At 64.7% G+C, this 26,167-nt stretch overlaps 1 protein-coding gene across 5 annotated transcripts; it reads left to right on the top strand.

Moving 5' to 3' along the window:
• The first annotated feature begins 184 nt into the window (after positions 1-184).
• Positions 185-24,687, top strand: CEP170B (centrosomal protein 170B). 5 transcript variants are annotated; one of them, XM_079127651.1, is made up of 19 exons: positions 185-396; positions 2,842-2,973; positions 9,937-10,026; positions 11,215-11,295; positions 11,742-11,798; positions 12,834-12,972; positions 14,508-14,612; positions 14,737-15,207; positions 15,430-16,154; positions 16,373-16,546; positions 17,014-17,107; positions 17,275-18,975; positions 20,211-20,451; positions 22,098-22,257; positions 22,597-22,740; positions 22,856-22,944; positions 23,271-23,364; positions 23,464-23,515; positions 23,612-24,687. In XM_079127651.1, exons 2-19 carry the CDS (start codon positions 2,869-2,871, stop codon positions 23,857-23,859), a joined length of 4,770 nt encoding a protein of 1,589 aa, XP_078983777.1. In that variant the 5' UTR covers positions 185-396; positions 2,842-2,868; the 3' UTR covers positions 23,860-24,687. The 5 variants fall into 5 exon arrangements, with proteins under 5 accessions (XP_078983777.1, XP_078983778.1, XP_078983776.1 ...); XM_079127652.1 differs by lacking the exon at positions 185-396 and adding an exon at positions 1,675-1,698; XM_079127650.1 differs by lacking the exon at positions 185-396 and having other exon boundaries at positions 2,824-2,973; positions 17,017-17,107.
• Positions 24,688-26,167: the final 1,480 nt, after the last annotated feature.

Here is a 26,167-nt window from a genome sequence, read left to right as displayed (position 1 = left end):
AGCGGGGCGGCTGGGCAGGGGGCGGGGCGGGGGCGGAGGGGACGGCGGGGCCCGGGGCCGCGGGCCTGGGGCGGCGCCCGCGAGGGCTCGCTCACCTGCCGGCCGCCCCGCCCTAACCTGGTTTCCGGCGGGGGCGGGGCGGGGCGGGCCCGGGGGCGGGGCCGCGGGCGGGGGCGGGGCGTGCCGCCCGCAGACGTCAGGGACCCGCCGCGCGAGGTCGCCGGCCGCCGCTCTGCCCGTGGGCTCGGCCGGGGCTGCCGCGAGCGTGCGGGCCGCGCCGGGCATGTCTTAGGCGGCGGCCCCGCCCAGCGCTCGGCCGGCCGGGCGGGAGGGCCGGGCCGAGCCGGGCCGAGCCGGGACCAGGCGGCCGAGCCGGGGGCCGAGCCGGAGCCGCAGGTAGGACGCGCCAGCCCGCGCTCGCCGCGGCAGGGCCTCGGGCCGCCGGCACCTGCGCGCGGGGAGGGCACGGAGGGGAGCGGGGACCCGCGCGGCCCCGACAAAGGCGCGGGGCGGGGGCCGCCGGCGCACCTGGCCAGGCCGGTCCCCGCCGCCGCGGAGGCGGCCCAGGTCTGCGCCAGGCAGGAGGCGGCTGCCTAGCGCCTGTCTACGCGGCCTGCCCCGTGCGCGTCTACGCGGCCTGTAGAGGGGACAGGCCTGGACCCGGGTCCCCGCCCTGGCACCGGCAGGGCCATGGCTGCCCCCGGCCAGCGCTGATTCAGGAGAAGGCGCCCCTCCCTCCCCCTCCGGGCCTGGCGCTCCCGCCCGGCCGCCTCCCGGCCTCCTCCCTCCTGGCCCGGTCCCCCCTCCTCCCGCGGTCCCTCCCTCTGTCTTCCTCCTCCTCCTCTCTCCTCATTTCCCTTCGCCGCCGCCGCCGTCTCCCCGCTGTCCCTGCCTCCTCTCGGCCTGTCTCCAGCCTGTCTGCTCCTTCCAGCAGCCTGCCTACCTCGCCGCTGCCCCCACCCCTCCGCATCACCACCTCCTCTCCTCCTCCCCTCCGGGCTGTGGCCCTTCTGGCTGGGATAGCAGAGGGGACAAGTTTGGGGTGTTTATTATTCTCCCTCCTAGCAACGATGGCCAGGCCAGCCCAGCCCCAAACCCGCAGCAGGCTGCTGGGGAGCTCTGGTGACTCCCAGGCCTTTTCAGGATGGGCTGGTGGTGACAGTGTGTGGCGTGGCTCCTGCAGAGCTGCCTGACCAGGCTCTGGGGGCTTGACCTCCCTTTGCTGTATGCAGAGGCTGTGGCCTCCTCTGGGGAGTCTGCTGGCCACAGGGAACTGGCAGCAGGTGACAGCAGAGCATGAGATCTGAGGCTGCATGGGGGCTGGGAGACTCATTGATGGGGTGAGGTCTCTGGAAAACCCTGTCATCTCCTCCAGCAGGGTTAGGACTTTCTGGGAGGTAGGGTTATGGAGGCCCTGTGTCTGCCATCTAGGGCTGTGGAGACTTTGAAGTTTCACCCCTAGGTCTCCAGTGCCTGACTCTCTTGAGGCTGGGCCCTAAGAAAGGGCAGGGGCCCCAAGATGAGGGGACATTCTAGCGACCTGGAACTGCTTTCTCCTGGTGCAGATGTTTCTACATCTTCCTACCTGCTTGGCAAGGTGCAGTACACCGTGGGATGCATGGCCATTTGGGCATTCATGTGGGTGGAGCCCAGTGTTGGTCTTGCCCACTGCCCACCTGGAAGGGAGCTGAGACCTAGGTAAAGAGCTCAGCTTAGCCTCTGGGTGTGGGCATCGGGCTTTGCAGTATAAGGCCTGACCCCCAAGGGCAGAGGGTGACTGTGTGACCTTCTTATATGTGTAGACTGTGTGCACTTCCTGGGAGACCTGGGGGGGATCCTGTGTGACTTCCCAGCAGTGGCCCCACCTGTCCAGCTCTTTCCAGGACCCTGGAGTCCTTCCCAGCTCCTCTGCCCCACTCTCATGTTGCAGGGGAGGGTTGGGTGGTCTGCTGTGGCTGAAGCCCGGCACGTTTGAGTCTAGACATTTGACTCAACCACGTTTGAGTCTAGACGGGCAGATCTTTGCTGGGCCTCGGGTGTGTCCACGGGGCCAAGGCCCAGGCCAGGGAGCCTCACTCTGATGACCACCTCCCTCTAGGGCCAGATAGGCCTCGTCAGCACCAAGATGAGCGTCACCACTGTGTGTGGTGGCCCTGCCCTCACCACCCCCTGCTCTCACTGGGCCCCGGCCACTGTCACCTCTGTCCTGGGTTGTTGCTCTCACCTCTTGACTGGTCTTCTGGTCACCTTTGACACATCTCCTCCTAAGTCTATGTGGAGTGGCTTGTGATGTGCAGGGACTCAGCCTCAGTGCTGACCTCCTGGGCATGGAACCTGTGCCCTGGCACAGAGCTCGTGCTCTGCTCTCAAAGCTTACTAGTTCTCCATGACGTTTAAACAAGGCCATGACACTTACCTTCTGCACTGAGCCACCATGGAGCCAGCCTTGGGCTCCAGGGCCTTGTTGTGTCAGGGCTTCCAGAGCACCTCACTGGGGGACGTGGCCCTCTGGTTCAGGGGCCACTGTGAGCTGCTCCTGGTGGGTCAGGTGGACATGTAGGTCCACACACAGGCAGTGTAGCCATCATCCCATGGACCTTGTCCCCTGGCACATAGAGATGCGGGGAATATGTGTAGGTGGGTGAGGAATGGGAGGGACCTGGGGGTCGACAGGGAGGCGTTGCAGGGGAGGGTTGGGTGGTCTGCTGTGGCTGAAGCACGGCATTTCTGCAATCAACCACGTTTGAGTCTAGACGGGCAGATCTTTGCTGGGCCTCGGGTGTGTCCACGGGGCCAAGGCCCAGGCCAGGGAGCCTCACTCTGATGACCACCTCCCTCTAGGGCCAGATAGGCCTCGTCAGCACCAAGATGAGCGTCACGTCGTGGTTCCTGGTGAGCAGCAGCGGCACCCGCCACCGGCTCCCACGCGAGCTCATCTTCGTGGGGCGCGATGAGTGCGAGCTCATGTTGCAGGTGAGTGGGGTCTGGGGGCATCTCTGCCTGGGCCCTAGGACCCACAGCTGGGCGCTGGGGCCTCTTGTGGGCATGTCTGAGCGTGAGTGTGCTGTGGGCACAGGCTTCTGATGTCAGGCCTATTTCTGACGGGAAAATGCCTGGGTTGCTGTTGGATCCTCAGAGCATCAGGGCCTGTGATGTCCTGATGCAGACAGAGGGCTGAGGACCCACCGCAGAAGGTGCTGGAAAGAGGGCATTCTGTGTCCTCATTGCCCAGCCATCAGGGCTGTCCCAGGATGGTCCTGGTGGCCTTGTTCCTAGATGTGTCCAGGTAGAAGCCAGGGACCTCCTGATGGTGCCCCAGGTGGGAGCAGGGCTCGGCAGTCAGAAAGTTCTCTCTGGCTGCCCTGGGTTTCAGAGTCTGGGCTGGCTTCTTGGGGCTTCTCATTGGGCTATTTGGGAAAGCAGCGCAGTGTTGCCATCCTGGCCTGGGATCTCCTTTCCTGCTGGTGTAAGTGAGCTGGGCTCCCTGCAGCCCGCCCCCACCCCACCCTTCAGCGCGCGTGGCACGTGGGCCCTGGCCCCTCATGGGACTCTCAGAAGACGGAGAACATCCTATTGGGCAACCCTGTCTGTCCAGACGAGGAGCCGCTTGGGTACAGGGGCGTTTGCAGCCCCCCAGGGGTGTTGCAGGTTGGCCTTGGCCTCTCTTGGACCTCGCCTCCCCTCTGTGTGCAACCCTGCTCCCCCTGCACACTCCCTGGGTGCACAAGGCTCTGACAGGTGGGGAGGGCTTGGGTTGTGGCAGGGGTGCCAGCACATGCACATTCACCTGGGCGGCAAATGTTTGTTGACCTCCGTCCGGGGCAAGCCCTGTCCTGGTGACGCTCCATTTGTGTCTGTGCTGCGTCTGAGTGTTTGTGTCCCTCTGAGTTCACATGTGGAAACGTAATCCCAGTGGGATGGCTTTGAGAGGTGGGGCCTTTGGGGTGATGAGGCCTGAGGGTCCTTAGGAATGGGGTTAGGGCCCTAGTGGAGCCTGCAGGAGCTTGCTCACCCTTTTGCCCAGAAGACTCAGGCACCTTGATTTTGGCCTCCCAGCCCCCGGCACTGTGAGCAGTGTTTCCATAGCCTGCAAAGGCCCAGCTTAAAGTGTCTTGTCTGAGGGCAGGATGGGCCAAGCCAGGCACCCTCGCCTCTCCCCACATGTCCTCTGATGTACCTGGATCTGCACCTAGCAGCCCTCACATTGTTCCTTTGATCCAGAACATTCTCTGTCCTCCACCCTCTTGGTGCCTCTGTTAGGTGGTCAGACTGTGTCAGGGCTGTGCAGGAGCAGCAAGCCAGTACTACCCACTGCCCCTACAGGGCTGCTGTAGCTTGAAGACAGCTGCAGACCACAGGACAGGCAGAGATGGGCAGGGATGGGCAAGGCCAGTGTGAAGGACACTTGCATCCTGTCATTTTCATGTGCCTTGAAGCTACATGTTGATGATTTTTACTCATTTAAAAGCACCAAGACGGTAAGGTGGGTGGGGGTCTTGGCTGTGTCCCTAGCCTTGTAGTGCAGCCGCAGCTGGACCTGGCCGGCTGCTCCCCAGCGGGGACCATGGAGCTGCATTGCCCTCTTGCAGGCGTGGTGAGGGTGATGCCGCCTTCCCCCAGGGGCCAGGAGGCTCTGGAGCAAGCAGCATTGGGCCTGTGAGCAGAACCAGTGTAAGCCTGGGGCGCAGGCCACCCAGCCTAGCTGCTCCCACCACCCCTGCCCTGGCTCTGCTCGCTGCTGTTCTCAGGTGCTGGGGTGCCAGAGCGGGGCTGAGGACCAATTCCTGTTTCTCACCTGGTGGTGACAGCCCTGAGCAAGGCAGGACAATGGTGGCTTCTCAGGTCTCCTTGCCAGGTGGCTCCTGGCCTGCCCTCCATGTCCCAGGCAGTGCTGCCATGTGACATCCTGCATGGGGAACGGAGGCTGGAGCGGTTGGCGCAGGACAGAGCAAGTGCAGGCTGCGCCCCTCCCCGTGCCCGGCCTGTGTGGGGCCAGCCTCCTTCCCTCCTCACTCCCCTGTGGAGCCACCTCTGTGGGGCCAGCCTACATACTCACCCCGAACCCCTTGCCCCATGCCAGCTGGTCTCCAGCCACCCCAGCTGCCTTCCCTTGATGGCCACCCCTCCGGGCCCTCAGGATCGGTGTCGTCACCTCCCAGTGGCTTTCTGGGCCCTCCGCTCCAGGCCCCTCAGCCCCTCTGCTCCTGCCTGTGGCCCAGTGGTCACTCTGTCCTGTGCCCACTTGACCCTGGTTTCTGGGCCCCCCCTCCACGGCTGCACGGGCGTCAGAGGTGCCCTCCGTCCCTGCACTGCCTCCCCCCTCAGCCCACACCTCCAGCCGGCCATTCATGGCAGGGCTCCCAGCCACAATGCCTGCCCCGGTTCCCCAGGCGGTTTCACCTCCCCATGAGGACTACCAGTCCCCACCCCAGCCCACCAGCCAGCTCCTTCCTCTTGGCTCCTGGAGTGACCCTGGCCTCCTCTCCGGGTCCCTTTGCAGTCCTCTGTACCTTCGTCCCCTCACCTAGCTCCCACTCTGGGCTTAGAACAGTCCACTCCAGGCATCAGCTGGGCACAAACAACGTTAGCCATCAGTGAGATTCTCCTCTCCCCATGTGGGGAGAGATGCAAAGGGCTGGCACTGTGCACAGGACTGGAGCTCCAGGGCTCACCGGGCACACAGCATGAGCAGGGAGGGCCAGCAGGAGTAGCTGAGGGGCCAGGCAGGAAGGGCCTCTTCGGGAAGGAGAGCCTCGTGGGGTACAGTGGGGCCAGACGACCGCAGCTGTGCCACAGCTAGGCAGGAGGGACTTGGCCTGGGCCAAGCAGGGCAAAGGAGCTGGGGGTCTGCATTCTGGGGACAGAGCCACCGGCTGTGGCACGTGCCACCTGTAGACCAAGCTTTCCAGGGCCTGTTTGCTCTGCACAGTCTGCTCCTCTGTAGGCCTGAGAAGAGCTGGGTACAGGCCACGGGATGCAAAGGCATGCACGCACAGGTGAGCCTGCACACACATGGTGTGTGCCCACCGACCTCAGGCACACGTCACACGCGTGCTGCCAGCATGTGGGCAGGCATCCTCTGTCCTCTGGGCCTCCACCCAGGCTGTCCATGGGCACGTGTGACATCCGGGACTGGGACCATTGCTTCCTGGACAGCACAGCCAGAGGATCCCCGGAAGCCCCTGCACACAAATCCAGCCAGCCTGCTGTGGCTTGCTGGCACAACGCTGGAGATGGGCTGGCAGGAGGGTGTGCCCAGAACCTCGGGCTGTGGCCACCGCCAGGGTCAGCACAGCCAGTTCAGGCTCTCCCCTACCAAGAACATCAGATAGGCACTTTGGAGACACATCTTCATTCCACTTAAAAGTGAGTATGAACTGTGGGACCTCCTCTCCCAGCTCTGAGGCTCGGCTGCTTCACGCTCTGCAGTCCCCCACTGCGCAGAGGCGTTCCTTCCTGCGGGCCCTGGTCGTGTTTCAGGCCCTGAGCCTGGGCCAGGAGCTGCTTCCCGGGGGGCTGGCCTCTAGCCCCTGAGCGTGGGGCTTGGCAAGAGGGCGTCTGCTTCTGGCCTGAGGTGTCAGGGTTAGGAGGGGTTTCTGGAAGGGGCACTGCATCCCTGGTGCTCCTGTGACCTGAGAGGGGCATGGCAGAAGTTCGTCTGCGTCGAGGCCCTGGCCAGCTTGGAGGGTCAGCCCTGGGAGTAGGTGGGCAGCCCAGGCCCAGGTGTGATTGGAGGTGGTGGGACCCCTGTGTTAAGTCCAAAGACTGGGAACCTGGGGTGGGGGAGCATCTTTCTGGGAGAGAGCAGGTGGTGGGCACAGGGCAGGTGGGGGGCCTGCAGAGACCGTTGCATGGGCCACGACCCAGGACCAGGTGAGGGTCTAAATGATGATGCTTTCAGAGTCCCCAGAGTGGTGTGGCCAGAACCAGATGGTGGACTGGCAGGGAGAGGGCATGGAGAGGTCTCCAGAGCCTGTGGCTCTCAGGCAAGGCCACTGTTCCTCCAAGGCCAGGGGCAGTCCCAGGAAGTTTCAGCAGCAGAGTGACAAGATCAGAATGCTGACAAGGGCCAGGGGTTTGGGATGACGGGGAGTGGCTGTGGTGTAGCCGCAGCTTGAGGGCCAAGGGTGAACACCAGTGATGTGTATGCCTGGGAGTGGCAGGGGGTATGTTGGGCCGGCGCTCCCAGGAGGGGCCTGGAGGGTGTCCAGGGAGTCTGGGTGGTGGACAGCAGGCCCAGGGGGTCCCAGGGTGGAAAGGTCAGGGGAAGCCCTTCCAGGGCTCTATCCTCAGCCAATATGGAGTCCAAGCTGCCCATCCTAGCTGCCTCGGGCCAGCAGAGCCGGAGCTACCCTAGGCTCCTTCCGGTGGAGCAGCGGCCTCCGAAGCCCCGCTGCCACGCTCCTCCTCCCTGTCCCTTCCAGAGCCTGGCCCAGGCTCAGGGTTTGCTTTCTCTGAGGCAGTGGGTTCCTTCCGAATGTCTAGCAGGGGGAGACAGGGAGCTGGCCTGTGCATACGATGGGGTTCAGGCAGAGGTGAGCCCCTAGCCCCATCTCAGAGCCCCAGACCTCCCACTTGCCAGAGTGGACTCAGGTAGGAATCATGGTGCCTGCTATTCAGGGTAGCCCTGGGGGCAGTTAAATGGTCTGAGCCCCAGGCACCCACGATCCTCCTTGAGGGCTGCCAGTTCCCTCTACCCTGTGGCCCCAAATGGGGAGAAGCTCCTCCAACCCTCTTCCTCGGGACACCAAGGCCCACAGGAAGGAGTGCCAGTGTCCCGCAAGCACCTCCCCTGCCCTTTGCTGATGACCAAGGCCAGCAGAAGGAGAAAGTACCAGGAGTTCTGCACCCAAGGCCATGGGGAACAGGCTGGGGTCCAATGGAGGATGCGGTGTCTGGAATGACCCTCTGGCCTGTCCCTTCTAGGGCAGAGGCTGCTGCTGGGTGCCAACTTTGGTAAAGAGTTTGGGATGGGAAGAGGTGGGGCCTGGGCGTGGAGCTGTGGGTCTCAAGGTCTGACCCACCCTGCCAGAGGCCTGCTGCTCTGGGTACAGGTGAGTTGGACCAGGACTGGTCCTGAGGCCTCCCAGGGAAAGTGGTGGCTAGCTGAGCCACTAACCCATATTTCCCAAGAATGATGTGCACTGTGCCAATGGAGGTCGCTCAGAGATGGCTACCCCAAGGACCCAGTTCTTCTGGTTCAATAGTCCCCGCACCCTGCCCACATCCTGAGAGGACAGAGGGTCTGTGCAGGATGAGGCATGGCCCCTGCCCGTTTCCTGTACTTCTCTGGCTCCCCGGGTCTCCACTGCAGCACCGTCCTTGTGGGCAAACTAGACACCTTGGAGCTTCTGCGTGCACACTCCGCGGACAGCATGATGGCAGTGTTTATGGGAGTATGGAGGCCAGGGCTCAGCCCGCTGGCCACCTTGAGTCTGTCCAGCTGCAGCGCTGTCTGGGATCTGCCCTGGCACCTGTGCAGGGGCTAGACATGAAGCCTTGGCCAATCCATGTGGCATTGCCTGTGTCCACCCCCACCTGACCCCTGCTGTGTGTCCTGGACTCTGACAAGAAAGAAGGCCACGTCCTGGGGGCTTCTAGAAAGGAATTTGTGTCCTGGGGGCTTCTGGTCCTCAGTTATCTACTGATGGAGCAGGGCAGGTGGAGAGGATCAGGGAGGGGGGTTCTCCAGTGCGGCAGGCTACCTGACCTGTTTGCCACACCGGGGGTGACCAGCTTGGGGGGAAGTCCCACTGGAATGCAGGTCCAGGCTTTGTGAACTGGGGCCATCCTATGATGGAGGAGGAGAGCACTCTTGCAGGCCCTTAATCTCATCAGGGTACTCAGGAGGATGACCTCAGTGTCTTGCGGGGGTGCAACCTGGAGCACACACTGTCCTTGATAGTTTCCCAGGGTTGGCTGGTCCTGCTGGCCTCTCTGCCAGGGCCCCAGGCCTGTGGCTTCTCACGTGGGAGATAGGGTCAGCAGAGACACAGCAGAGACACAGGCACCACCAAGACCTCCACAGCCCCCAGCAGCGCAACATGAGTTGTGGTGTGGGGGTGGGGTTGGTGCTAGGTGCCCAGACCTGAGATCCATAGCCTTGTGGACTGGGTGACATGGCCCATGCTGGCCGAACCTAAGTAGGTAGAAGGTGACTTGTCTCTGCTTCTGTCCTGGAGGGGAATGGGGGGGGGGGGGGGGTCGGCCAGTGGCCTTCCAGCCAAGGCTGACAGCATGAGAAAGCTGGGGTGACTGTCCTCAAAGAGGTCCTGGGTAGACTGGTAGCCAGGGAAACTGAGACTCAGATGGAAGTATTGTGTGTATGTTGAGGGGTTTGTGGGCAGGTATCGGCAGGTGCCAGGCCCTGGCCTGCCAGGGTTTGGAGGATGGAACTGTGTGACCCTCAGCATAGGAGTGACCCTGAGACTCACATACATACGTATCTGTCACACTGAGAGGCTGTGTGCCCCTGTGGTGCAAGGCCAGGAGGAGAAGGAGATCCCTCCCTGAGACAGGCCTCCTGACCAGCTTCGCTCTGGGTTCTGCTGGACGTCCCTGCCTGCCCTTGGGAGGGAACAGCCTGTCCCAGATGACCATAGGGTTCCCATGGGCTCCCATGGCTGAATGGGAAGGGGTACTGGGGAGGGCAGTACTGGAAGGCAGGCCAGGGGGAGCAGAGGATGGGAGAAGTGGCCTCGGCATCTAGCCCTAGTAGCCTGTGGCCTGTCCTGGCAGCATTAAGGGGTGCACTCTGCCAGAATTGGGGGCTCAGGGGCTTTAAGGGGTGTACTGTACCAGGGACTGTGGGGCTCAGGGGCTAGTGTTGATATTGCAAAGGGCACAGGCAGCTGGAGTGCTCCACCCTGGTGGGCCTGTAGCGGCACCTCTCTTCTTGAGATGAGGCCTCTGAGAGCCATCTGTGTGCCTCCCCAGTCACGAAGCGTGGACAAACAGCATGCCGTCATCAACTACGACCAGGACCGTGATGAGCACTGGGTGAAGGACCTGGGCAGCCTCAACGGGGTAAGTGTGCTAGACTCTGCCAGGACCTGCCCTTCTGCAGTGACCTTCCCCTTAGCCCTAGCCCCACCCTTCTACTCTCTGACCATGCCCTTCAGCTCTAACTCCTCCACTCTGCCTTAGCCCCCTCCTCAGTCCTGGCCCCTCCCCTCAGCTCTGACCCCTCCCTTCAGCTCATGTCCTTGGCCCCTCCCCTCAGTTCTGGCCCCTCCCCTCAGCTCCTGTCCTTGGCCCCGCCCCTAAGCTCTGGCCTCTCCCCTCATTTCCTAGCTTGGCCCACCCCTTGGCCCCTCCCCTTGGTGCCTGCTCTGGCACCACCTCCAGCCCCTGGTCTACTCCAGGGCCTTCTGCTCCTCTGGGGAGGAAGCCTCTTTTTCTTAGCTACAGAGGCTGGAAGGGCTCACTGGCTAGGACTTGACCTTCATGGGTGGGGCTGCTTTCTCCAAGTGAGTGGACACCTCAGGTGGTAGGGGAGACAGGGCTGGGAAAGGCACCCGCCCATGAAAGGACCCATGCCTGAGTGCCCTCTCTGGGTATGGGAGCTATGTGCCCTTCCCTTTTGTGAGTTGACACTGGCAGGAGCAGGGAGGTGATCAGGAGGGAGGCCCCGACTGCAGGAGGGTTGGCTGAGAGGAGCCAGGTATGTGGAATGGAAGAGCAGGGGCATGGGCGTCTGTCCTGGAGGTGCCTGTCTGGACCTCTAAGTCTGTATTGTGATGGACATGGGATGTATTTCAATAAGAAAACAAGCCATCAGGCTCCATCCTTTTCCCATCCATGCAGTTGTGAGTGGGGGGTCCCACTGTGCCCTCAGGGGGCCCTAACTACACTGTGAACCTCCTACAAGCACGGGGTGCCACCCTCCCAGCTCCTCAAGATGCTGCCAGCAAGGGGGCCTCAGGCCCCGCGGGGGTCTGCCTCGAGCCTCCTCCTGCCTCAGCCCACCCATTAGATGGGGCAGCCCACCTGTATAGGGCAGGTGGCCCTCTGTTACCTGCGTGGGCTTGACAGGGCCCCTGGGGCTGCTGACCTGGTCTGCACTCCTGGGCCCTGGAAGGCCAACCCCTGAAGGGAGCTGTAATGTCCACAGAGCTGTGGCACCTTAAGGTCAGCAGGGAGGGTCTGCATAGCCTTGGCAGCCGTCCCTGGCCGACCCCACAGCTCAGAGCACTGCCCGCTGTTCCTCCACAGACATTTGTGAATGACGTGCGCATCCCAGACCAGAAGTACATCACACTGAAGCTCAATGATGTCATCCGCTTTGGCTACGATATCCTTTCCCTGAGAAGCTCCCCTCCTGTGGGCTTCTCCTTCAGGACCCAGGACCACAGTTCTCTTTTGTGCTGGAGGCAGAGTAGGGGCCTCAGCATTCGTAGCTGGGACCCTCGGGACTCAAGAACACTGTGCCCACGGCTGGGCTCCACCTCCTGGTGGGGAGCCCAGGGAACCCCCCTCAAGGCCTACTGCCAGCCTACCTGATCAGCCCCAGGTCACACAGGGCTGGGGATAAGGGTCCTGGCTTGACCCTGAGTCATTCAGCCTGGCTGTCCTGTGCTCTGAGCATGTGGTGGCATGGCTGGGCTCCCTCTCAGGGACCCCTGACTGGGCTTGAGTTGGCTCACAGGCCCTGGGCGTGGATTCCCATACTGACCCCCTGCTCTGGGTGCAGGTCCACCCAGCTCTGTCTGCTCCGTGTTCTCCTTAATGCAAGTCCACATTCTAACATGTACGTGCTGGAGCGTGTGCAGCACCGTGTTCCCGAGGAGGCACTCAAGGTCAGTGCCAGGCCAGCCCTGGAATCCGTGGCCATGAGGGCTTAGCCCCGTCACCCCGTCTCTGCTCCTCTGCCTTGTCTCCCTGGTCTACACTCCCCAGGGCCAGTTCCTGGCTATTAGTACCATGAGTCAGCCCGCCCTGTCCCGCCCTGCCAGGTGGCCCAGTCTGGCAGGTGGGGAAGTAGTCATCACCCTCCAGGCTCAAGTGGTGACAGCTGGGGGGGCACCTGGGAGGGAACAGAGGGCAGGGATGAGCCGTTGGCCCCCTGGAGCTCAGGACCACCGCACAGACTGAGGCTGTGGGCCCCTGTGAGGTCTGGCTCTGTGGCTCAGAGGACAGACAGTTCAGGTGAGGTGGCCACAAGCCCAGGAAGGGCTGCTGAGGTCTCACTGGGAACAGAGTACACCACTGGAGGATGAGGAGCGGGACCCCTGTGGAGGGCCCACCCGCATCTTGGGTATGAGGAGGGTGCTGTTGAGGCCAGGAGCAGGAGAGCAGGGGGAGGCGTGTGGAGGCCCAGGAGCACCTGCGAGGACGGTGCCCTCAAGTGTGCTGGGGCCGCACCTGTAGAGCCCCTGGGAACTGGGCAGCCACAGCAGGCAGGGTGTCTCCTCTCCCCTTGCTTGTCTGCCTGGGCACAGGTGCGTGAGAACCAGGAGCCCTATGGGGGGTGGGCCATCCTCAGCCTACTTTTCAAATGACTGGGCAGCATGGGGTCACACAGCCAGAGCAGCAGGGCCTGTGAGCCATCTCAGTATGTAGGCCTCTCTGCTTCCCAACCCTGCACCCTGTGTCCAGTGGGGGCTGGAGGTGGCGGTGTCCAGGCCCTCCTACTGGTGTCCCTGCCTGCTGCCTCCCCATCACAGCAAGCCCCAGCTGCCCCTGGAAGCTCTGTGGTCTGAGGACTTGGATCCTGAGCTGCTGACCAGTGCAGGTCATGCTCTGTCCAAGTGTGAGGGAGAGGCTGGGTCTGCCCTAGGTGGGTGTATCCCAGGGCTGGTGCCCACCCCTCACCCCTGCTGGCCTGCCTATAGCACGAGAAGTACACCAGCCAGCTACAGGTGAGCGTCAAAGGCCCAGCACCAAAGAAAGGAGAGGTACTGCCTGAGCACACGCCCTACTGCGAGTCCTTGCATCCCAGGCCTGAGAAGGGGGACCGGAGACCCGGAGCAGGTAGGCCTCAGGCTGCTGATGAGTACGTCTGTGGGGGGTGTCACACAGGGCCAACATCATGCCCCATGTACCCTTCCCTCACCGGATCCCATCCCCCCTGTGTGCCCTCCATCTGGTGACTGTCCTCCCACCATGACCCTCTCCCATGGTCCCTCCCCACTCTACCCCATCTCCCCCGAAATGTACCTCCTTCCCTCCCTGTGTGACCCTGCACCCAGCTTGAACACCGCCCCCCTCACCCTGTACACACCCACATCCCTCAGGCCCACAGTTGGTGACCACCAGCTGGCCGCCCTTGTGGTCTTGAGCAGGTCAGAGGCAGGAGGGTGTGGGTGGGGAGGCTGAGCATCAGATTTGTGGACCCGACTCTGAACCAGAACTGGAGGCTGGGTGGATGCCCCCGAAACCTGGTTGTGTTGGGTGGGATGACAGCTGCTGCCCAGGTCTGGGTGGGCACAGGGGGCGCATAGCCCTGGGAGGCATGAGAGCTCCTGGCTACGCATGGGGGACAGTTTGAGGTGGACAGGGGCGTGTCCAGGGACTCCGAATTCCTGCCCCCGAGCCTCACCTGCATGGCGGCAGGAAGGAGCTGTGAGCTGCCAGTGTCTGTGGGGACAGAGCACACGGTGGCACACCTGCTTTCTGGAGCCCAGCCCAAGCCTGTCTTTTGGAACTGGGAAGGTTTCCAGAAAGACATCTGAGCTTCCTGGAGCACCTGTCGGTATCCAGCCTGTGAATGCACACAGCTGGTGACATTGGTCGGGAGCTGTCCCCAAGGTTAGCAGGTGCAGCAGCAGGCAGGACAGCTGCTCAGCCCCAGCAGAGCAGACCTGGCACACTGAGGGGTAGAAGAGGGTCCCGGGGCCAACAGCAAGGATGGGGCTGCCCTGCAACAGACACCCACTGCTGCGCCGAGTCAGGGAAGGCCCCAGACGGGCTGCGGCTGGGAAGTGCCTTCCACGGGAGCATGTGGCTCTTGACTGCTGGCCTGGCCTCCAGACCCTCTGTGCCTCACAGCCACTGTGCCGACAGGTGGAGTGGTCTTGGGAGGTGGGACGGATCTCTGGGGCCAGCGTGCTGATGTGGGTGCACTGCTCACTATTCCCGTCAGAACGGGAGTGAGGAAGCCAGAGCTCACGTGAACTGTGACTTCTAACCTTGGAGGCCCATGGTCAGACCGCAAATAATGCCCAGGGCGCCACATGTGCCATGTAGACCCCAGAGACGAAGCCCGGCCCCCACTGCCTGAACCATCTAGAGAGCACTCATCAGAACTGGAGGCCAGTGCCATGGGCCCTGGGATAGGGGACCAGCCAGGGCTGACCGGACTGCCTGCCCCAGGGGTGGGCTGCCGAGGACTGTACCCCTAGGGAGAGCCGCCCCGCACGGCCACCCCCAGGGAGGCCCAGGGAGGCCCAGACGCTGCAGGCAGTCAGCACTCACCGCGGGTGCGGAACCTGGCTCTAAGCGGTCAGCAGTGGGCCGGGTCCTCAGAGCCTGGCCCTGGGCCCGAGCGCTCCACACCCTCCCCACAGAGGCGGTGGCCTACCGCACACCCCTGTACGGGCAGCCCTCCTGGTGGGGCGAGGACGACAGCACACCAGCGCCTGAGGACCGGCGCCAGGAGGAAGCCTTCCCAGGTGGGCCTCGCGCCCGGGGCTCGAGGGCGGGGGGGTGCCGGGCCTGCGCTGCCCTTGCCCGGGAGAGGAGCCTGGTGGCAGAGGGTGGCTGCCCGAGGCCTGGCCTGAGGACACTTCCCCCCAGAGCGTCCCAGGGAGGCGGCTCAGCGGGATGGAGAGCTGGACGGCGTCCGCACCCCGGTGGGGCCTCAGGGCTGCGCGCTCCGGCGGGAGCCCAGCTACTTCGAGATCCCCACGAAGGAGGCCCCGCAGCCCACGCGGCCCCCGGAGCCCCCAGTGCACGAGGTGCCCACCAAGCAGGAGGAGGTGGGCGGGGGGCCAGCGCCCGTGGTGCAGAGCCACGCCTCCTTCACCATCGAGTTCGACGCCGGCAGCCCAGGCAAGCTGAAGATCAAGGACCACATCACCAAGTTCTCCCTGCGGCAGCGCAGGCCCCCCGGCAAGGAGGCCACACCTGTGGACACCGTCTCGGCTGAGACCAAGGTGGCCGACTGGCTGGTGCAGAACGACCCCAGCCTGCTGCGCCGGGCCGGCCCCGGGGACGATGGCCACAGCACCAAGAGCGACCTGCCCGTCCACACCCGCACCCTGAAGGGTGAGTGTCCCGGGGGGGACGGGCCGCGCTGGCTGCATGTGCACCACGCCAGCGCAGGCCTAGCAGCTTGGGTGGTTCCATGGCCCACCTGTGAGGGCAGTGTCCTGTGTCCTGGCCGCTGTCTCGGCCGTGTGGGGGGCCACGCCCTTCCCCACGGGAGACCGCATGTTGGCAGGGGGCCCGTGCTGAGCGCTGTCTCCGGATGGGTTGGGGTCCCCTCAGGCCACAAGCATGAGGACGGCACACAGAGCGACTCAGAGGACCCCTTGGGCAAGGCGGCCGCAGGGGCCGGGGCCACCCCCGAGGTCCCCGGGGAGCAGGTGCGGCTGCAGAGGCAGATCAAGCGGGACCCCCAGGAGCTGCTGCACAACCAGCAGGCATTTGTCATCGAGTTCTTCGACGAGGACACGCCCCGCAAGAAGCGCTCTCAGTCCTTCACACACGCCCCCGCAGGCGAGCCCAAGCCGGACAAGCGCCGTGGCCCGGGCGCCAACGACAGGGAGCGGGAGCGGGAGCGCCCAGGGGCTCCAACCCGAGCAGCAGGCGGCGGCTCAGGGCCGCAGAGGGCCAGCTCACTCAAGCGGGAGAAGACAGAGGAGCGGCTGGGCAGCACCTCGCCCGCCCCCAGGGCCCCTGCCCGCCCCTTTGGCAGCGTGGGGCGCCGCTCCCGCCTGGCGCAGGACTTCATGGCCCAGTGTCTCCGGGAGAGCTCTCCGGCCTCCAGGCCCGTCCCTGAGAAGGCACCCCCAGCGCTGCCTGCCCCCCTGACACCCCGTGGGACCAGCCCCGTGGGTCCCCCAACACCCCCGCCACCGCCCGCAGACCCCCAGCTCACCAAGGCACGCAGACAGGAGGAGGAGGACAGCCTCAGTGACGCAGGCACCTACACCATCGAGACAGAGGCGCAGGACAGGGAGGTGGAGGAGGCCCGAAAGATGATCGACCAGGTGCCGGGGTCTGCCCAGCCCCTCTAGCTCCTGGACCTGGTCCAGCTGGGTGGGGGTCCCAAGGAGGCCCTGTACACAGGCCTACCCTGCTCAGCCTCTTACCCAGTCAGAGCTGTACCTGTCTCTCTCTTGACATGTCCAGCTGTGTCCTGCTGTGTCCACCCCAGCAGGAGTGGGGGCCAGGCACCTCTGACCTCTGTGCTGTCTCCTCCTTGCAGGTGTTTGGGGTATTTGAGTCTCCTGAACTCTCCAGGGTGTCGGCAGCCACCTTTCGCCCAGTCATCAAAGGGGACAGAGACGAGGCCAGTGATGGGGGCGTGGCCCAGCGCATGGCCTTGCTGCAGGAGTTTGCCTCCAGGCCACCAGGCTTGGCACCCCAGGTGGAGCACCAGGTACAGGCCCAGGTGGCCCCGAAAGAGGGCCTGGGGCCCCAGTTCAACAGACCTCTGATCTTGCGGCTGGCCTTCCCCCAAAAGTAGGGTCCTGCGGCAGGTTGAACCAGCTGTGGCATGGAGGGCTCAGGTCCAGGTGCTGAGGCCAAGCTGAGTTGGGTACCAGTCATGTGCTGTCCTAGACTGGGCTGGTAGAGCCAAGGGTCAGGGCACAGCCACAGCTGCTGGCCAGAGCTGAGCCCCGAGCCCCTGACTGGGGTCCTATGGCAGAGCTTGGCCAGTAGGTGTTCACACTGGATTCACACAGGCCCAGGTGAGGCCATGGGGCTGGTGGGGGTCACCTTGCTGTTTGCACATGGGGGTGTGTGTATGGCAAATACAGGTAGCACGTATGGACACCCACCTGGCCCCTGCCTGCAGCTGTGTGCTGCCCATGCTGTGGACATATACTTCTGCCCTTCTCTCAGCAGGGCCTCCTGGTTCCAGGTTCCCCTGGGGGTCAGAAGTGGGTGTCCCGCTGGGCCAGCCTGGCCGACAGCTACTCAGACCCAGGTCTGGCAGGTATGTGACCCCAGGGAGGCCATGGGGGTGGAGGCCAGGCCAGGCCGGCCTTAGGCCACTGACCACGTTCCTAGCTTGCCCACCCTGGACCTGGAGAAGGTCAGGCCACAGGCTTGTGAGGCTGCAGACCTGCGGTTTCCCTGACTGGCTGTCCTGGTGCTTTGCAGAAGATGGCCCCGGGCCCAGAGCTGGAGAGGCGGAAGGGCCCCTGCCTGTGCGCACACGGCGACTGCTCCCTCGGCTACCTGGCGACAGAGCTGCCAGTCCTGCAGGCCCTGAGGCTGCCAGAAGAAGTGGGCCCGGGCCACCAGACCTGGGCAGTGAGCAGGCCAGCTGCCGTGTAGGCCAGGAGGACCTGGACCCCGACAGCCTCAGTGATGCCAGTGGGTCAGATGGGGGCCGGGGCCCGGAGCTGGGCCCGGAGCTGCTGGAGGAGAGGCACAGGAGCCCCCAGGGGCCACCAGCCTGGGCCAGGGGGAGGCGCTCACCCAGGACCCCTGGGGAGCTGGCCCCTACGTCTTTCTTCATCGGAGATCAGCACAGGGAGTCCGCTTTCGCCAAGAAACCCAGTGTGGCTCCTGGGGAAGCAGAGGGCCCTGGGCAGGCAGCAAGTGACGGCCTGTACGTCAGCACCAGCGGGAGGATGGTCATCCAGCTGCGATCTGGGCGGTCCCCAGAGCCCAGCAGCCCCTGCCCACCCCCACCCAAGGAGGCTGTGGCCTTCGTGCGGCAAGAGAGCTTCACCAGGGAGCCAGCCAGCAGCTCCCCTGCGCCCGGCAAGCTCCCACACATCTCCAGTCACCCCCTCCTGCAGGACCTGGCTGCAGCCCGGGCCTCGCGCATGGACAGCCACTCTCAGGACACCCGTCTGATTCTGAAGGAGACCGAGACAGCCCTGGCAGCCCTGGAGGCACGACTGCTCTCCAAGTCTGCAGATGAAGAGGGCGAGGGGGGCAGCACCCCCAGGCAACCAGAGGACTCCCTGTCTGGGGACTCAGATGTGGACACGGCCAGTACCGTCAGCCTGCTCAGTGGCAAGAATGGACCCAGCCCAACCACCCTGCAGCCCCGGGGGCGACAAGAGAAACTTCCTTCCCCACCAACCGTGCCAGACCCCGGGGGTGCCGCCCAGGGCGGCACCCGGGAGCAGCTGATGGAGAAGCAGCAGCACCTGCCAGCAGCAGAGCTGGGCCCTGGGGAGCCCGCGCAGCGCCCGGCTGCACGGCGTGGCCCTGGGCCCCGAGGGTCCCTGGACTGGCCCGAAGATGATTGGGGCCCTGGCCTCACCCACCCGCCCAGCTCAGACTCAGTCATCTCCAACCGTGAGACTCCTGAGGCCACTGGGGCAGGGCGGCCAGGGCCTCGCCGGAAACCAGTGGCCCCCCCACCATCTCCCGCTGCCCGGGATGAGCAGAGCCGAGGGTCCACCAGTGCCCAGAAGGTGCAGCAGGCGCTGACCCGCTCCAACAGCCTGTCCACCCCCAGGCCCACTCGGGCCTCCCGCCTGAGACGGGCCCGACTGGGGGACGCCTCAGACACTGAGACTGTGGATGGCGAACGGGGGCCTCTGGCCAACCCTGAGCCAGCAGGCCGGCCAGCTCCTGAGCAGGCCAAGAAGCTGTCACGCTTGGACATCCTGGCCATGCCCCGAAAGCGGGCAGGCTCCTTCACAGGGCCCAGTGACTCTGAGGCAGCCCCCACCCGCACTGGCTTCTCTGGCCGCAGTGTGGAGCTGTACTCGGCCAGCCGCAAGCCCACCGTGGCTGAAGCCCGAGCTGCCACCAGGAAGGCCGCCACTGCCGCCCCTGCCGCAGGCTCCCGCCAGCCCTTCAGCAGGGCCCGCCCAGGCAGCGCTAGATACTCTTCCAGTGAGTGTGGGGTGATGGTCTGGCAGGTGGGAGGTGGCCTGGGACCAGGGATGGCCACCAGCAGCCCGGAGGGGCCTCCCCACATCAGCTGAGTGGCAGCCCAGAGAAGCCCTTGCTCCCAGAGCTGGATGGCTGTGTTGCAGAGTCAGGAGTGCTGGCCGTCCCTGTGCGGGCAGATGGTCAGGACCCTCCCTAGGGTGGGGGGGGGGCGCATCCTGTCTCCCCACTGGGCCCAGGGCCTGGCCCTGCCACTCTGCTTATACTCCAGCTCTGATGACCCCTGAACCACCAGCTTTAGGGCCTGGGGACCTCGGGAGGGCGCGCCTGCCGCTCCGTGCCCCTCACGCTCTGTGGCGTGACCAGGTGAGGCCACTGTGTACGCCTGTGCCCGTGCAGAGGGAGCCTCCCTGACACCCTTCCGGACCCACAGACCCCTCAGCGGGGAGGCCAGCGCTGCACCCTGAGGCCCGTGTGTGCAGCGAGGAGGGGTGGGCAACTGTGGCCACAGAGCTGTGCCCACCCACCCTGGCGATGTCCTCAAGCACGCAACCTGCCCTCTCCTGACCCGCCAGGGCTGCTGCGCTCACCCCCAGTGGATTGCTTGGAGGCTCAGGAGCTGCGGCTCTGCCCCTTGCCCTGGCTGCACCTGCCCTGCCCTGGGCTGGCCCTCCTGCCTCCACCTCCCCACTCCCTGCCTGCTGGGCCCACTGGGCAGGAGATGGGCAGGGCGTTTGCTTGGTGGAACCCACTGTCACTCCCCTATGCCACTCAGGCATGCCGGCCCCCAGCCCTCAGCCACGGAGCTGTTGCTGTTGGAAGCTGCTTTAGGGCCTCAGAGCAGGGCTGGTAAGGAGTCCAGGACCTTGCCAGGGTCTGTGCCTGGACTGACCCTCTGGCTGACTGTGGCTGACCCTCTGGGGGGGCCACCCCATCTTCGTGTTGCTCAGCACCATTCCTCGCTGATTCCCATCTCCTCAGGCACAGGCCACACCCAGGTCACTGTGGTGGACCTGGGAGTACCTGGCCACTTGGCCCATTTGCTCTCTGGGCGGGTGGCGGCCTGTGGTCCCCACAGCTCAGTGACTGCTGGTACTCATGCTCATGAGCTTCTGGGTATGGGCGCCAGCTGCAAACAGCCCACCTTGCAGTCCGGGGACTCCAGGGCCCAGGGGGATGCATGGGTGCTGAGCTCGCTGTGTTCTGTTCTTGCTTCTGAACCAATCCACTCGCCCCAGACACGCGACGCCGGCAGCAGGGCTCGGATCACACGTCCACCTCCGAGGAGGAGTACGGCTCCCACCACGGCTCCCCCAAACACACACGCTCCCATGCCTCAACAGCCACGCAGACCCCCCGGGCTGCCAGCTCTGGCCGTTCCCGCTCCCGGGCCCCTGGCCTCCGGGACACTGATGACGAGGAGGAGCCTGATCCTTATGGCTTCATTGTGCAGACGGCGGAGATCGCGGAGATTGCCAGGTAAGCGGCCAAGAGCATCCTGGGGCAGGGGCTGGGCGGGGGCTCTACTCCAGCCCCAGGTAGGCTTGGAGAAGACTTGGGTGGGTGGGTGGCAGGTGAGTGGGGATCTGCCCGTGAGGATCAGGGACCCCAGGAGCAAGGAGGGCGCCCCAGTGCTTTGTTGGAAATGACTTCCTCACGTGGTCATCGGCCGCTGTCCATATCTGGGCCAGATGGGGTAGAAGCGGTTAGGGAGATGAGTGGCGTGAGAGTGATCTCCCCTGAGCAGTGGTCAGTGCCACAAAGGCAGGGCCCGAAAGGTCCAGGCAGGGGCAGGCGGAGTCCTGGACACAGCTGGACGCCACATATTTTGTTGAGGATGCTCGGCTGGAGAGCCCCTGAGGTACCCAGAAGGCGGTCAGAGGCAGATGGCCCTCAGGTCAGAGGCAGGTGGCCCACATGAAGATGGGGGAGTGGCAGCTGAGGCCGTGGTGTGTGGTCCTGTGGGGGTCTGGTGGAGAAAGGAGAGCTGGGGCAGAGCTGTCCCTTGGGTGCCGAGGTGTGGCCGGGCGATGCCACCTGAGCCGAGCATGGGGGCTGTCCACCCACCCAGAAGGTAGGTGTGGGCCCTAGGTGGAGCACAGCATGCATAGGAGGCACAGGCGGGGGGAGGCCACAGGACTGAGAAAGAACGCCAAGGAGCCCCTGAGCGCCAGCGTGCCCTGGGCAGAGAGGCACCCACGGGTGGCAGCACGGGCCCAAAGCAGGGCACGTCACCTCACGTCAGAGGGACGTCCTTCCGAGTTTCCTGTAATGTAGGGGGCTGGACCACTGAGGGGCCCTAGACCTGGGGGCCAGCATGGGAGGCTGATCAGACAGCCCAGCTGGGGGACAGAGGGCAGAGGAGCTGCTGGTCAGGGAGAGGCAGGTGGTAGAGACCCTGTGACAATGGGAACAGAGACTTGGTCTCCATGGGCCCGGGCAGGGGTGGACCCAGGCAAGGCCTGTGGGCGGCAGGGGCAGGGAGCAGCTCTATCCCCAGCTGGCCTCTGTCCTCCTCTAGTGCCTGGGTGCCTTGCTGGGACATGCCTGTTACCCTTTCAGGGCGCAGGGGAGTGCCCAGCTCCTGTGGCCGCTGCCCGTGGGAAGGTCCCTGGCCTCTCTGGGTCTACTTCCCACCCTCGCCTGGCTCTGACCCAGGGAGTTAGGAACCCCAGGTCCTAGTGGCCATGATGATCCACCCCTTCCCCACCCCAGCTTTCCTGCCCACAGGGGTGGGTGCCTGTGCCCACAGTCTGTGGCTGGGTCACACCCACACCCAGCAGCCACCACACCCAGTCCTGGTGGGTGGTAGGAGGGGGAGGGGCGTCCTGCCCAGGGCCAGGGGTACTGCCCTCCTCTTGTCGGACTGCCCACCAGTGGCAGTGGTGAGTGGACCCTCCTCGTGGGGCTCTGGCCCATTCCAGTGCTGGACATGGCTTGGGGCCAGAGTGGGGGCCCCTCATTCAGTGCTGCTTCCACATGGCAGAGTCCCGCTGGGCCTGCAGGAAGCGCACCTGTGGGTGGGGGCCACCTCCAGGCCTGTTGGCTTCGGCTGCCCCTCTTCCCTCATGCCAGGGGCTTCGGGAGGACCCCCATAGACCTGCTGCCTTTCCTGCCGGCTGCAGGCTAAGCCAGACCCTGGTGAAGGATGTGGCTATTCTGGCCCAAGAGATCCACGACGTGGCTGGAGATGGTGACTCGCTGGGCTCACCAGGGCCCACCCGCAGCCCTTCCCTTGGGAATGTGCCCAGCACCCCTGCCTCAACCATTTCCGCCCACGAGGAGGTGAGCCCTGGCTTCCTGGGCGCACGTGCAGGGTCAGTGCCTGTTGCCAGGACAGGACAGGGGCAGCCGCGATCCCGCCCCAGTCCCGCATGCCCTGGGCTCAGCGGGCTGCAGCAAGACGCTCTGGGCTGACTCCCTACAGCTCTGCCCCAGGAGGCCGTGGCCTGGGGAGGCCAGCACACCTGTGAACGCAGCTGCCCCATCCAAGGGGAGGCGTTGGGGGCACTGAGCAGGCAGAGGCCCACACTTGTGTCTGGAGCAGCAGAGGGGCCGCTCCGTCCACCCTGGGGTCGCCCTCCACCAGGTGAGCCGGTGCTACCCTGCCCTGCCCCCCTGCAGCTGGTGCAGCGCATCCCAGAGGCCAGCCTCAACTTCCAGAAGGTACCACCTGGCTCCCTCAGCTCCCGAGACTTCGACCAGAACATGAACACCAACAGAGAGGATGCCCTGGCCAACAGGACGAGGCCTCGGAACCGGGAGGAGGTACGGGCCCTCGGCCGTGCCCAGCCGTGCGCTCCGGTCTTAGCCGGTTACCTGGTGGCAGGAGGGCGGAGGGCCACTGGGACTGCAGGACCATGTGGACACCTGGGTTCTTCAGGTGATCTTCGATAACCTGATGCTGAACCCTGTGTCCCAACTGTCACACGCCATCCGTGAGAACACAGAGCATCTCGCTGAGAAGATGAAGTGAGTCGTGGCCCTTAGGCAGGGGCCAAACGCTGTGGGGCTGGGGCTGCCAGGTGCGTGGCCTGACCCTGCGCAAGCTGCGCCCGCTCCCGTGGACCCCGACCCTGGGCTCGGGAACCCGCCTGCTCCTCCTGCCCCGTCCCTCTGTGTCATCACAAGGGTGGGTCCCACCGCGCCAGCAGCCCTGTCCTGCTAATGCTCTGGGCCTCGGTTTCCCTCTTGGGCCCAGGAAGGGGAGACATGAGCATGGCCAGAGCAGGAGGGCTGGGAGGGTGTCACGCCCCAGCCCCCTGCATCCTCATTCTGCTCCTGTTCCGCCCCCCGAGGATCCTGTTCCAGAACACGGGCCGGGCATGGGAGGACCTGGAGGCCAGGATCAACGCCGAGAACGAGGTGCCCATCTTGAAGACCTCCAACAAGGTGAGGCCGGGGGCGGGGGTGGGCAAGGCCCACCCACCCTGGGCCTGGCGGGGGTGGGCCTGGCCCGGGGTCCTGCTCCACCCCCCTCTCCTCCCCCAGGAAATCAGCGCCATTCTGAAGGAACTGCGGCGAGTGCAGAAGCAGCTGGAAGGTGCGTGTGGCCTGGACCTGGGCAGGCAGGGAGGGTAGCCGCTGGGCCACCTGCCACTGGGCCCTCTAGCTGACCTGCTTGAGCCCCGCCCTGCAGTGATCAATGCCATCGTGGACCCCAGTGGAAACCTGGACCTGCTGACGGGGAGCAGCGCTCGCACCAGCTCGGGTCAGCTCGGGCTCGGGAAGAGCCGGCCAGCGGCCCAGGGCCCGTCTACGCCCACCTCAGTAGAGACCTTGCTGCCAGCCCTGCCCCTGAGGAGCTTCCCACAGCGGGCCAACTGCGGGCCCCCCGGCCTCCCGGAGCCCGCCTTCCTCCCCGATGCAGAGAGGTTCCTGATCTAGGCCACAGGCCTGGGGGGGCCAGGCCAGCCTCCCAGGCACATGTGTCCTGTCCCTGCCCGCCCACCTCTCCCCCGCCCAACCTCAGGCGGCTCTGCGAAAACCCCACATGTGCCATAACCCCGGGGGCCGCCCCTCCTCTGCCCAGCCAGCCCCCAGCCTCATCCAGCCCCCACCCCCCAGGCCACTGCCGGGAGCAAGCCGTCCAGGACACGCACCCCGTCGCTGTTGTTTTGTTATTAGCTTTAAAGAAAAAAGCAGTGTGTGCCATTACAGGGGGTCCCCCCAGGCTGACCACGATGCCACCCTCAGCCTGGAAAGGCCCTGCCTGGCCTCGCCAGGAGGCCCTGTACTGACCTGTTGCCACCTGTGTGCCGGCCCAGGGCTGGCAGAGGAAGAGAGGCTGGGCTGTGGACCAGTTGGTGCCAAATGTGGAGCTGGGGGCGTAGGCATGTTCCTGCTCCTCCCGGAAGGAGGGCACAGGCCCTGGTGGTGCCACCTGTCCCCGTCCAGCAGCCTGGGCAGGTGAGCAGCCCTGGAGATGTTGGGGCAGAAACCTGGTGCCAACACAACTGCCAAACCCACCGAGCCTGGGCTGCCCCAGGGAACCCTCCTGTGCGTGGGTGGGCTGGCAGGAGCCGGCCCTGGCACGGGGCAGGGCCGTGGAGACTGTTAGAGCCAGCCCAGGCCTGCCTGCCACTGCACCCCAGGGAGCCGCAGGGGCCATCCAGCCAGGGACCTGGGTTCCAGAGGGCCCGGGCATGGGCGCACGGGCATGCAACTCCTGGGTGGAAGTGAGCGCGAGACCAGAGCAGCTGGAAAGCAGGCTCCCAGGAGCTCCTGACTTGTGACCTGCCCCTCTGGCCTCCCCCGCCTCCCCTGTGCTGTGGCTTTAAGTAGGTCATCCACACAGGCTCCCGTGGCCTGACCCGCAGTGGGGATGGGGACCACCAGGAACATTGTGCTTTCTCAGGACCCTTTCAGCTGGGAGCAGGCCGGGTGACCAGAGTGTGCTCCTCAGCTGCAGCGGTGGCCGTTCCTGGAGCCACTGAGCCAAAGAGCTGCTGGCTGCGGTAGCGTGGGGCCTCCCCTCGACCAGCCCAGGGTGGTGTGCCCCACACTGCTCCTGGGATCTGCGGGGTCGGCCAGGCAGGCCCTTGCCGTGGAGAGGTGGCTGCCGGCCCCAAGGGTGACAGGCCTGCTGTTTACAGATAGCTGGCGTGGAGTCCAGTGCAGGGCCCTGGCACCTCTGCGCCCCACCACCTGATGTTTACGCGTGTGTATGTGTGTGTGTGTAGGGAGGCCAGGGGACGCGCCTGGCCCCCACCCTGAGAGCCTGCTGTCCATTTGGAGGAGGTGCTAGTCCGGCTAGCCCAGGTGCCGCCCACCCTGCATGCCCCTCCCAGCTGCCCACAACCTGTTCCCGGAAACAAGCCGTGAGGCTCACCCTTGTCCGAGACTCATCCACCCGCCACTGTACCGATTCTTTTTATGCACAAATTGGTGTCCCCGCCCCCCACATCGCGTTCCTTTGTTCCTTCCCTCCAGCCTTCGACCCGGGATTAGTACCTACCCGCCTGGCTTCTCGGAGGTATCTCTGTACATTGTTCTCAGGTGGTCTTGTGGATGTCTTTCAGAAAATGGTTATTTTATATGATTTGTCATGGAGTTTGTTCTAATAAATCATTCTTGTATCACGTGGCAGCACACCAGCGTCTGCTGCCTTGGTCTGCGCCTCCATCCGTGGTGTTGGGGTGGGTGCTGCCTGGGGCCCAACGAGTTTCCTGGTGGGCTCAAACATTCCTTTTGCCCCCAAGACCAGGGAGGCTGCAATTCAGAGGCGTTGCCACCAGGTGGCGGCCAAGGCAAGGAAGCCAGGCACGTTTCCTCCTGAGCAGGAAGACCCTTCATTCTGGCATTCAATCGCTGGCTGAACTGTGCAGAAGAGGGCAGCAGGTGCCAGGGCCCTGCCACCCCAGTTTGTTCCCTATCACCACCTCACTGAGTGCCTGCAGCTCTAGGTCTTCAAGCCTGAGGGTGTCACTGTCCCCACCACCTCCACCCCAGGGAGGCCCCTGAGGCTGCCAGTTGAGTTTCAGTGCAGATGCAGCTAAGGAGCCTGGTGGGTGGCCAAGGCAGTGGTCAGGCTCGTTGGTACAGAGCGTGTGCTGTGGGCCCCACGTGGCCCGCCCCCTCCACTGGCACCTGCCTGGCGGCCAGGTGTGTCTCCCAACTCTCGTGAAGGTCTCCAATGGCAGCTGCCCATAGTGACTCAGGAACAGGCCCCCCAGCCTGGCACCCTCATGGAGGA

The sequence above is a fragment of the Sciurus vulgaris genome (assembly GCF_902686455.1).
Source record: "Sciurus vulgaris genome assembly, chromosome: 2".
In the NCBI taxonomy this organism is placed as follows: Eukaryota; Metazoa; Chordata; class Mammalia; order Rodentia; family Sciuridae; genus Sciurus; species Sciurus vulgaris.
This window is presented reverse-complemented; position numbering and strand designations above follow the sequence as displayed.

Coding starts and splice junctions, on each gene's coding strand:
- CEP170B (XM_079127651.1), top strand. CDS start 2,869: ATGAGCGTCACGTCGTGGTTCCTGGTGAGCAGCAGCGGCACCCGCCAC. Junction 10,027..11,214: donor ACCTGGGCAGCCTCAACGGG/GTAAGTGTGCTA, acceptor GTTCCTCCACAG/ACATTTGTGAATGACGTGCG. Junction 15,208..15,429: donor CCACACCCGCACCCTGAAGG/GTGAGTGTCCCG, acceptor GGGTCCCCTCAG/GCCACAAGCATGAGGACGGC.